General features: G+C 38.2%; 1 protein-coding gene across 3 annotated transcripts in view; it reads right to left on the reverse strand.

Moving 5' to 3' along the window:
- epha3 (eph receptor A3) overlaps positions 1–12939 on the reverse strand; it is a 112093-nt gene that overhangs the window by 35882 nt on the left and 63272 nt on the right. For all 3 annotated transcript variants that reach the window (XM_037686896.1, XM_037686895.1, XM_037686899.1), the window contains 3 exons: positions 10620–10775; positions 7208–7564; positions 982–1106 (listed from right to left, as the gene is read on the reverse strand). In XM_037686896.1, coding sequence (XP_037542824.1) covers positions 982–1106; positions 7208–7564; positions 10620–10775 — 638 coding nt within the window. The remainder of the gene's footprint in view (positions 1–981; positions 1107–7207; positions 7565–10619; positions 10776–12939) is intronic.

Genomic DNA, 12939 nt, shown 5'->3' on the forward strand with positions numbered 1-12939 from the left:
GGGGGGCGGGTCCTCGTGACTCAACGAGGCTACCTGTGTAAATAAAGATTTTAAAAAATCTGACCGATGGAATTACCAAACAGGTCACAGTGGAACAATGAAACGAGGAGTGAAGGAAAGAACAGGGAGGGGGAACTTATGCCACTCAATATCAGTGTGAATCGTGTATTACCATGAAACTCAAAGCTCGGTGAAAGGCTTGGATGACTGGTGGCAAGAAATCGTTTACCACAACTGTCGGCATGCAAAGAGCAATTTCTGCTCCAGTCTGCCAGTGGATGCTGACTGAGGAGCAGTTTTTTTGTTTTTTTTTAATCCTCTGCAGGAGGAAGATCCTGATGGCAATCAATGACTTCCTGGTAGGCTACAGTATTTTTTTTAAACCAGCCGTGTTACAGGCACTGTTAAAAAAAAAAACATTTACTGTACGTATGTTACTGATACGTATTTAATCAAAAGTTTAAAAAAATCTTTCTGTGTAAATGTCTCATATTACAACACGAACACCTGCGACTTATACACAAGTGCAACCTATATATGTACAAAATTAATAGTATTGTTTAAATTTAGTTGGCACGGCTTGAATTTGGGTGCACTCAATAGTCCAGAAATTATAGTATTTAGATACTTGGGAAACAGTTAGGGGTAAGATGTCTTGCTCAAGGACACTGCAACATGTGGGCATGGCAGGGGGATCAAACCTGTCTTTCTGGTTGTATATACAAGAGGTATAAACTGTACATCTCACAGCAATTATCTTTTACTAACTCAACACAAAGATGGGCTTTGAACTGAATTCTGACTTAAAGATAATTAAATAAACTGTATTCATTAGATCTCATAACACTTAGAGTATACATTCAGAAAATGTAAAACTAAAATAGCAAGAAACGACTCTAAAGCCTGCACTACTAATTAACAAGTCACACACATTTGTATTGCAAAAAATAAAGTGTTGAGTGTGATACATTCAGCACAAACCTTTTCGTAGTATTTAATCTCATAGTCCAGGATGATACCATTGGGTCTTTCTGGTTCTTGCCAGGAAAGGGAGACACTGTTTCGAGACGTCTTCTCCTTTCGGATCACTGTTACTTGAGAGGGAGCTGGGCAGGAGATGGAGATTGACAGAGAGTGTAGGAGGAAGAGAGAGAGGAGAAAACTCTGTTAAAATAAGGTTCAGTGCTTCTTCAGTCCCTGGTGTTGAATCCCGGGCATTGTTTTCATAGTACCTGTTCATCTAATTCAGTTTGCTGCCTTGTGGGATCAAGTTATAGTCAGTGGAATGAGGATGTGAAGGGAAGCAAGACTGTAGAGTTACAATAAAATAACTTGTGTATTAAACAAAAGAAAGGAAAATAAATGTATCCCACATAGAAGCTCAGGAAATAGTACAATCATCATAGCAACATTTTTTTCAAAATTTATACTTTAACTCTCTTATGCTAATGTAATTCAATCTATTTGACTATTTGATTATTTTTATGAAATCATGCACAATGAAAATGATTTTAAGGTGTTTTACATTTTGAAAACAACAAGGTGAATTATGTAAATACTATATAATTAAAGTTAATTAATGATTAATGTTAAGAAAATAGTAAGGCTATGCTTTTCTCTGATTGTGTCTGCCCTTATACATATTATTATTATTATTATTATTATTATTATTATTATTATTATTATAGGTCCAGTGCCAATTAATTTCATGAGAAATAACATTTTATGAAAGAAGCCAATTTTAACATTGTTGCAGTTGTTTGCCCTTCAGCAAATACTTTACTTTCTATTCTCCAACCACATTTTTTTGGGAAACATCATGTTTTCTTTTTAAAACCATGTGAACTTTTATTTTCTTATCTGGCTCTGCACTCCCCTTCTTTGGTTTGGTGCTTCCTCTTTTTGCCAGTTTTCTTTGCCAAACCTTCACCCGTGCACCGCCTCACCTCGGGGAGTTCACATGGTCCCAATCAAGTATTTCAACCCATCTCTACTTCTATCAAGCCTTGCTCTCCTTCCTCAGTTTGTTCCTTTCTCTCCTCACTCTCTTTCGCATTTCCCTCTTTTACTGCTCTCTAATTGCCAAGCAGCTCTGGGGCCAGCTCAGCATCTGAGGCATCGACTTTTAATTTTATTAGACCACAGGAAAAAACATGTTTGTCTTTGAAATGTTCAAGCCTCTCTTGATTATGATTATATAGCCACAGAATGTGTCTGAGTGTGTGCACATATTCCGTACTTGTGTGTATTTCCACGGGAAGTTATTTTTTCTCCTGTAATGAATCCAGATGGGGAGAATCTGTTTCTATACCCCCTGTAACATCTCCTCTCCCCCTCCTCTCACTTTGGCTCTGACAGTGGGGTGAGGCTGTGCTTTTTATTGGCTCTGTGGTTTATGGTGGTAATGATTTACTGAGTCTAGGTCGCTTGGAGGCAGATTCAAGTTCCTCTCCTCCCTGTTTTCTTCCCCTTCTATTTTTTTTCTCTACAAGTCTATCGCCAAGTACTTAATTTGTTGTCACTCTCTGTTTCTGTGAGAGGCACAACTGTAAAACTGATACAGTATACCAGCCCTGTCATGTTCCTAAAAACTGGTCAAACATTGATTAGGTTGGGACTTAAGGACACACTGCTGTCTTTGGAAAGCATCTTCAAATAGCTTATGGCATTATGCTGGTTCATAAATGGCATTGCTTGGGATTAGAAACACATTATTCAGCAACTTAGAAAATTGTACTTAAATTAAATAAAAATTAGATAAAATTTTGTCCTGAAGAAACCCTGTTGAAGACAGCATAAAGTCAGTTTGGTAAGAAGCTCAGGCAATAGTAAATTGCTGTTGTCTTAAAACAACTAAAGAACTAGAACTCTATAACACACACATCTGGACATATAGAAATAAAACTTTATTCATTCAAATTGAGATTGTTATATAAGATATAAGAAACATATTGAAATTATCAATAGGATAACTTTTTTTCTACCTAGGAACGCGCCCTAAAAATATATTACCTGAATGAACCTAGGCGCTATGCTGTTGGGTGCAATTGTAATTGCCCCTGACAGGGTCTCTCAAGGCAGATTTGTCCTGGGGTCAGGACAGACAATGAGTGATTCAAAACACTTGTACACACAAAGAAGAACAAGGTTCCTTGAGGTACACTGTGAGGGGTGCTCTGCGAGAATGAGATTGGGGACACGTTGCTACAGGCTGTTTGGTCCCTATATAAGTGGTGCAAGAGTTTGTTTCACATTGCCAGTAGTAAGTCTAACCTATTCAGGGTAAGAATTGGATGCTACCAGGGCCGCCCGTTGTCACATATTCTGTTCATAACTTTCATGGGCAGAATGTATTGGTGTTGCCAGCGAGCGGAGGGAGTCCATTTCAGTGGCTTCAGGATTCCATTGCTGATATGTGCGGATGATGTAGTCCTGTTGATGTCATTGCGCCATGATATTCAGTTCTCACTGTAGCAGTTTGCAGTTAAGTGTAAAGTGGCTGAGATGAGGATAAGCACCTCCAAACTTGAGGTGCTGGTCTTCAGTCGGAAAAGGGTGGATTGCTCTCTTTGTGTCAAGGGTGAGGTTCTACCTCAAGTTGAGGAGTTCAAGTATCTTGGGGTTTTGTTCATGAGTGAGGGAAGAATGAAGCATGAGACTGACTGATTGATTGGTGTGGCATCGGCAGTATTGCAGACTTTGTATCAATCTGTTGTGGTAAAGAGGGAGCTGAGCTGTAAGGTGAAGCTCTCTATTCAGTGGTCAGTCTATGTTCCTACTGTCTCCTATGGCCATGGACTCTGGAAAGTGACCTAAACACAAGATACAGGTGGTTGAAATGAGTTTCCTTTGCAGGGTAGCTGGACTCTCCCTTAGAGATTGGGTGAGAAATTCAGTTATCTGGGAGAGACTCTGAGTACAATCGCTGATCCTCCATATTGAGGGATGCTAGTTGAGGTGGTCTGAGCATATGGTAAGGATGCTTCCTGGGTACCTCCCTAGGGAGGTGATTTGGGCATGTCTGACTGTGAGGAGAACTAGGAGAAGACACAGGACACACTGGAGAGACTATGTCTCTGTTGACCTAGGAATGCCTTCGAATCCTCCCAGAAGAGCTGGAAGAGGTGGCTATAGAAAGAGAAGTCTGTGCCTCCCTGCTTAAGCTGCTGTCCCCATGACCTGACTTCGGAACAAGTGGAAGATGCATAGATGGATGGATAGAAAACATGTATTAAATTAAATTCATATATTAGCATAGCAATGGTTGCAAGTGGAGGGCAAAGAAGGTAAGAGGAGAGCTATTTGACAGCACCTTGACAGCCCAGCCAGGGCGCACTGCTCCTTCCCAGGGAAACACTTAATCCAGCTTTTAACAGCTTTGGCATCTATATGCGTGTGTATCTGTATTTGTGAGCGTGGGTGTGTGTGTTTGAGAAAAAGTGTAGACGGGCGGGACTGGAGCACTGACATACCTAATCCTTGTAAACTCTGAGGGCTGATGGAAGGTGTGCAGCTGCAGGCTGAGATATTTGTTAGACAGCAAAGGGACTGTGAGTGTGTCTGTTGAAAGTCGTGGGTAAAGTGTTGAAGTGTGTGTTCCGTCATGTAGATCTGTAAGCGTTTGCTGATCAGTGATGTAAGATCTCTCTCTTCTGATTGATAAAACATTAAGATGCCTTTTAATATTCTTGGCACACACAGGCTTCTTGGTGTTGATAAGCCTTCTTCAAATCTAATATATATTCAGATTGAAGAGAATCCCCTTGACTAACAACTCAGATTATAATGCTTGTTAAAAGAAGACTCTAAAGATTTGCTAAACTGGCTTATCTTTCTCATTTGAATTGTCTTTTTGATTCCTGTATTTTAATCCCCACTGACCTTTATCCTCATAGAAATAAATCCTTTGTCATTTCTGTCCTTAAGTTGAAACGTATGTGCACTCATGTGAACTAATACTCATACACAAATATGTACCACCCATTCCAATTTTAAAACTTTAAAGACATAAACGGGGCCTTGTCTTTCACTTGTCATGTATAATAAAGCCCAGCTGTGACAACACAGAGCAAACAATAGACAATGTGAATCTATAAAGTTACCCTTTCACAATGGTAAATGTTATAACTGCTATCGGATTTCAAGTTATATGTTACATTTCAAATAAATATATAATATATATACTTCCTCCACTAAAACACCACATGAACCTGCACAAAGATATTCAGAATTCTGGTTGTGTAGATGTCTTTGGCTTTTACAGGACAAGTCATTTAATAAAAAACTAAAAAAATCTGTTCAACAAATTCTAAATTTCTTATCTGTCTACTTAGTTGTTCTGTGCAAAATGGATTATATTAAGATATTTTATTAAAATGTTACTAAGTCAGTTTTATTTTCATTTCTGGCTTAAATATCTAAACTGTTTTAGGACATTTCCCACTTCAAAGTACAACTTTTTATACTAGACCAAAGCAATAAAACTAAAGCTAGTAGTTACTGAAATTAATTTGACTCATGTAAGTAGTGCAAGCCTTTCTTAATGAGTCCCATCCATGAAAGTGGAGAGAGTTGTTGCTGTTAATTACTTTTTATTTGCTGTTATTTGGTTGCCCAACTCAAAATGTTTTTATTTTTTTTATATATTCTTGCGAAGTCAACACTGTTTATTTATTTATTTATTTAATATCATGGAATAGCACATTTCAAGGTGGGTTAACCAGCAACTGTAGACAAATCCCAAACTTTTGTGAAAAAAAAAAATACTTGAATAAATACATAAAAACAATTAATGATGCAAGTTTGAATCCCAGTACATATCCCCTTTACTTTGAGCATTCTTTATTGCAACAATAGGACATGTAAAATGCTATAAGCTTTCAAGATATCTATACTCTGACCATTAATCTATTTTTTTTTTCCATTTGCCTCTCATCACTAAAGTGATGGAGTTGGATGCTGTTGTATACCACCTTTTGGGGAAAGCTTCCATCTGTTCATTGAAGGAAAAAAAAAAAGAACACCCTTTCAAGAGCTAAATCAAAATTTAAGGCTTGGACGAAAAAGGCCATTAGGAAAACTTGAGAAATTTATAAATACACGGAGAATTACTAGACGTGGTTTGGCTGTAGAAAAGGACAGGTAGGAAGAAAAATGGCTTGGTGTTTAGTCAGAGACAAGGAGGAAAACACTAGAGAGAAACTAAAATACTGAGATGAAAATTGTTGAACTATTGACACTAAACACAAAGGCCAACTGTGTAGGAGAAGAATGATGGGGAGAAAGTTAAGTTAATGAACTAGAGCTAGACCTTTGTGCATTCCCTGCTCGAGTCAGGGATTTCTGAGGTTTTGGCACTTTTTACTGCGGTTAAATTTATCTTGCCCTTGTATTTCACAACACTATTTCCCCATGCCTCCTTAGTCTTCTTAGAACGAGATGTGAGGAGAGATATTTGTATTAAAGGATTGATGGGAATTTTAGGAGGCCATCTTCACTTTAAAAGACTCTGTTAAAAGGAAAAGATATTTATTTTTTTGCATAGGAGGAGGTCATTGGATCCTGGTCATTAAACCAGAAAATAGTGGTCTGGGATCAGCTTGTAAACTTCCAGGGCTGATAGCTGGAGCACATATGTTGAGAACATATAAAACATTAGTTATTGCATGATAAGATAGAGAAATATAGTGCAATGAACATGCATTAAAATATGTTTGACAGCTGTTGTTTGAATTTTATTTGTACTCGTTTGGTAAAGAAAGTACATTTTTAAAGACTGTAGATTCTTAGTCAGTTACGTTACTTTAATATAGGCTTTAATATAACTTAGAAAGGTCAGTGTCTATTAGTTTCACTTCTAAAGTTTACTTAGAAGTTGAACAACCCAACAAGAAGATCCACACTTTAAATTTAAGAGATGGTAAAAAAATAAAACGTTGTTTAACTTAACATTTAATACTTCACACACTCATTAATATTTCCTTCCTTCTTTTTTTTTTTTCCCCCAACTCAACATTTTTCTCTTCATAAGATTACTTTTTTTCTGTAAATAGTTTAAAGTGATATCCCAAAATTACATTGGAGCTTTTAGTGGCACATTCATTCAAACTTTCAACAACTTGATAAAATGTAAAGCTGCGCATTTGACATTTTGGTGAACGTTTTCTTGCATTTCTTGTATTTTTGATTGTCTGCAATGACATCTCACCTGCTTGATTAGTGGTGATGGTGACTGCAGCATATTGTCTTATCTTGGGTGTCAGTGACGAAACTCCATTCTGCGCTTCGATCTCAAAGGTGTAATTCGTATGGGCCAGTAGGTCACCCACTGTTACTGTGGTGTTTTGGAGGCCTGTTGATTTTGGCAGAAAGTGAACGTTGCTTCGACAAGGCTCACAGTGAGTCCCACTGTTGCTGCCATTAGCTGCAACTCCCCGGCAGCGCTTGCAGACAACATTAAAGGTGATATCCCTTCGTCCTCCAGCGTCCTCTGGCCAGCTCCATTCCAGGATAACTGAGGTCTCGTTGATGGAGGAGATCACGTTGCGAGGAGCAGAAGGAGGTCCTGAAAATTAAAGGAGTTTAAGTGAGGGGGATGAAATCACTTAATTTATAGACAGGGCATAGTTTAGGTAAATGGACAGAGAAATAAGACATCAATGGAGGAATACAACTCTATTCAGCATTTTAGCAAACTGGCATTAAAAAGAGGGCAGCATGGTGGCGCAACTGGTAGAGCTGCTGCCTCTCAGCGTGCAGGTCCCTGGTTCAAATCCCAGTCCGGGGGCCTTTCTGGGTGGAGTTTGCATGTTCTCTCCATGCATGCGTGGGTTTTCTCCGGGTACTCCAGTTTCCTCCCACAGACCAAAAACATGCATGTTAGTCTGACTGGTAACTCTAAATTGTCCCTAGGTGTGAGTGAGAGAGTGAATGGTTGTTTGTCTCGTTTGTCTCTATGTGGCCCTGTGATGGACTTGCGACCCATCCAGGGTGTACCCTGCCCCTCGCACAGTGATTGCTGGACATGGGCACCGGCGATCCCCGTGACCCAAAATGGAAGAAGCGGGTTAAAGATAATGGATGGATGGATGGATGGCATTAAAAAGAACTGTTTTGGCACAAAGGAAGTCCATTCAAATTAACCTGATAAATGTTGTACCCTATCTAATATTTATTTTTACTTTATGTATTTTTATTTTATGCATAGTGCTATAGCCTGACATTTGCAGAAATGTATAATATTTTAATAAATGCAACCTTATTTAAAATAATAATAATAATAATAATTTCTAAAACACCTGTGCCACCTGGTAAATATACTTCTATGTTTAAAAATCCCTAGTTATTCAGAAAACTTGTTTCTTGTGTTGTGTGCATAAAATATTAGTACTTTAAATGCATCTGAATTAAACAACGGTGTTTGTTCTGGCCTTTTAGAATAATGTTTTGCTCCAAAGCTTTATGTTTTGAAGAAGAAAAAAAAAGTACTACAGTCTGTCTTTGTGTCTCTCAGCAAGGTGCACTGGCTCATGTTATACACTGCATATCTGTGCCAATTTGGAGGCGGCGCAGGGGTGTGGAAGAATGTGTTGATGTCTTTAAAAGTGATGAAAAAAGAATTCCTATGAGTGAACAACTACACTGGTAAAACTGCTGATGCAAACATCCACAATGGACACAAAGTACAGCACAGGAGTGTTTCTCTCTAATTGTCTGCGTTTAACGTTCTAATTTCCTCTCCGCTCTTTTAAAACATTCTCGCCAACATTTTCAAATTTCCTGAGTCAACTTGAAACAGCCCCTATCAGGCTGCTAACAGTAAAACCCCCTCTCCTGAGATAATCATGATCATTATCTCCTAACAACTCATCTATTCATTTCCATCTCTTGTGTTGCTCCAACTGTCCCAGTGAGGTGAAATTTGCGTAGTTGACAAGATGATGTTGAGATAATCACAACAGGGACCTTGCGTGACTGTCTTTCTAATTAGGACTCTGTCTGTGGCTGTAGGCCGTGATTTATATTTTCTACTGTTCTCCACACAGCCCGCTTTGTAACGGATGTATTCATAATCTACCATCAGGGAATGAAGTGATTTATAGTTTTAAAGTGAAAGCACTTTGGAAAGCTTGCAAGAGACACCTGCATCTGCAAGCCATTTGCATTAAATTGAAGCAAGAGCGAAAAACAAGAGGAGTGGGAATATTGGTCATGCTTGAACTTTTTGATTTTTACATAAATGATAAATCCTAACTATTATTGTTCTCTCTTGTATTGCATTGTTTTAACAATAAACAAATGAGTGAACTTGAAAAATGAGTGAAGGTGTTAACTTAAAAATAAAAACATGCTTGTTAGGCTGATTGGTAATTCTAAATTGTCCCTGTGAGTGAGAGAGTGAATGGTTGTTTGTCTCTACGTGGTCCTGTGATGGACTGGAGACCAGTCCATGGTGTCCCCCGCCTCTCACATAGTCACTGCTGGACATTGGCATCAGCGACCCTTGCACCCCAGAAAGGAAAAAAGCAGGTGAAGATTTTGAATGGATGGAATGTTAAACTTTGTTTATGAGGACCTTTAAGTTTAATTAATATCCACGGTGAAAATATAACCATTAAAAGGAACTGGTAGTTGTCAGTGGCCAACCGTGACTATAAGAGTTTGGCCATCAGTTAGGATGGAATATTGCTACACCCTAATAATTGCTAACATTGTGGACACAGAGTCGCAATTCGATTACCTCAATTTACTTCCAGTTTTGCAATTAAATATATATTATGTTAAGACGATATTCTCCTCTTTTTATCCATCAAGTACAATATCTGACTTATAGTGTCATTCTTTTTTACAGTCACTAACAACCTTAACAACAACCAACAGGAACAACCCATCTGGACACATAACCTTAAAAGTCCACCCATTTCTGTCCAAAGATTACCCATAAGTCCCTGCAGCTCATCTCTTATGTTCCAGTACAACTTGCATTTTCAATAATTCACACTGAATTTTAACAGTAACACACAAAACTTAGTGGTTCTGTAAAATGTCATCATGTAATGAAACCAAAACTTTTATAATGCAAACAATATAAAATTTTGAAAATTATCAATATAAAATTAAATGGGATATTTAACCTTATTTTTTTAGAACAAATGACAGTGACGTCCTAATCAATTAGAAGTCATTCTATTTTTGCCAGGAGACAAAAAAGTTAAATATTCTGATTGGATAAGTATGTTTCTTGAATGTTTTTTGTTTGCTTATTTTGTTCAACCGCAAAGTAGTTAAAATAAGATTATTTAGCATACACTTTAATTTATATTTAAAATAGTTTATATATACAAAAAACATTGAATTACAATTTTAAATATAACATTTCATATGTGCTGAATTTTTGGGCTTCTCTGAAGCCACTGAAGGCTTCACGGGTTTCCCACTGGTATTTTTAGATACAGCTGTGTTCTAAATGGGATTCTGTTGGATAAACTGGTCTTCAAATGTATTTGAAAATCATGTAAATGCACTAAATCATCTAGAAGGTTTCTTTTGAACATGTATCAAAATACCAGAAAATCTAGACTTAAGCAACAAACATGTTTATAATGAGCACAGACACTTACGAGTACATGCCATAGAAGCAGGGTCCCCCTCAGCTCGAAAATAGTTTTTCTCACAGCTACAGTGCAGTGACCCTTCATGGTGGGAAAAGCTATGAGGCGGACACTTTGAACACTCCATGTTGCCGAGGGACGATTTGTAGAAGCCTGCCCTGCACGCTGGAAACAAAAGAACACAGACAGATACGTGAGCATCATGCCGAACCAGCACATCGACAGCTATATAATAGCTGGATTCTTCTTGAGGGCAACTACAACAATAGCAATAGAAAAAAATGAAAGATGGAGTGGTTAATGTAGTTACTCTGACACACACACACACACAAGGAGTGTGGGAAAAACACTGAAGACACAGTAAATCTGCAGGTAATATAACTAGAATCCAGTGAATGCTTGTTCAACAATATTTTATTCTGAAACATCTTTGTCTCAGTTTCCTTCTATCCTGAGCTCTCAGAGGGCACAGCATGAATAATGCAAATTGTTCCCTCAGATAAAAGGGATGTTCTCTTTAAATATCTGTGGTATTAAATCTGCATTCAGCAGCTTTTTCGTCGTCTCTTCGACACAAATATGTTGCAATCTGTGCAAGAAGGCTGACACTTCACCACATATATTGCATTTGTTTTATGTGTGACTGTCACAGAGAACTTCAAGGTTCTGAGAAAGAACTACCGGTACAATGTTTCCTTGTTCCACTGATTTATTTTGTTTCACTTTGTGTCATACAAGGCTTCTTTATTCTACTTTACTGAAGGGTAAAGTCACTTTTATGTTCTTTCTCATTCGTGGAATGACATTTCTTTAAGCCTAGTACAATCTTTAAACTTCTTTACAACAACAAAATATATATTTTATTTAGATGGAAAGGTGAAGTAAAGTTTATCAAGTTTATTAAATATGAATATGGCAGGAATTATTTATCTGAAAACTGTTTTTTTTTTTCTTAAAGAGTTTTAAGCATAAAGTAAACAAAAAGTAGCTTTTAAAAGTTTCACTAAAACATCCATCCATTATCTTTTACCAGCTTTTTTTCTTTTCGGGTGGCAGAGGTCACTAGTGCCCATATCCATCAGTCACTGGGTGAGAGGTGGGGGACACCCTGGACAGGTCTCCAGTCCATCACAGGGACACAGAGACAAACAACACAAACAACCATTCACCTCTCACTCACACGTAGGGGCAATTTAGCGTTACCAATCAGCCTAACATGCATGTTTTTGGTCTGTCGGAGGAAACCGGAACACCCGGAGAAAACTCACGCAACCACAGAGATAACATGCAAACTCCACCCAGAAAGGCCCCTGGATGGGATTTTGAACCGGGGCGACCTGCTCGCTCAACAAAACATTTAGCTGGTAACGAGGTGTCCTTAAACACAACTGATTATTATGCAACAAACTCTTACACACGTTGGTATAATGGAACCACATTTTGATGGAGATGCATAAGGCAAAAACAGATCTGTATTAAAATTTAAAAAAATGGCCGTGTCTTACCAATAAGACATTGTTGTACACAGACAGAAAAGCATTCTTTCTTTCTCTTTCTAACACACACATAAGCACATAGGCATGCACGCGTGCACACGTGTGTGTGATTAAAGAAATGGCTAAGAGCAACAGCAGCAAGCAGCAGAATGTGTGAGCTCAGCAGAACAGGCCTGACAGATCCCAGTAGCAGACAGCAGAGTTCTGCAAAAGCCAACACTCCTGATATTACTGCCATATCCATCACTGACACTGCTACACCAAGGTCCCTACGCTGCACTAAATACTCAACAACATGTATGTGTGCGTGACCGTGTGAGTGCGGGCATGCTCTGCTGTGTGAGAGTAATAGAATTTGCAGTGGGTTTAAATAGTTCAGCGTAGTCCTACTGGTGGAACAACAACCACAGCACTTGCTGACACACAAAGCAGACCACCCTGATAGGACGACGTAACAGGAAATTAGACCTGACAGCCAGCACCCCTGGCCAATCAGGTAACCCAATCAGCAAGATGGTTTCTGCATTATAACTGTAACACACAGAGAAAACGAAAGAGAAATCACAAACCGAAATAAAGCGGATAAATGTCAAGCATTTGACTGGAGTCTTTTTGAGGAAACGTGTTCCACCTCAAACAGCTCAAATGGAAATTAAAGCTTTACTTGTACTCACTGAGCCTCAAGTTTAACTTGATCATTTTTATTTAAGCTTCAGAGTTTATATTAGGATTCAAGAGTCATAAACCAATCAAATTCACACACACACACACACACACACACACACACACACAATAAAAGCTCAGGTATGAAAATTAATGATAAACCATAAATG

Source organism: Nematolebias whitei, chromosome 13 (assembly GCF_014905685.2).
Source record: "Nematolebias whitei isolate Nwh7 chromosome 13, NemWhi1, whole genome shotgun sequence".
NCBI classification, from domain to species: Eukaryota; Metazoa; Chordata; class Actinopteri; order Cyprinodontiformes; family Rivulidae; genus Nematolebias; species Nematolebias whitei.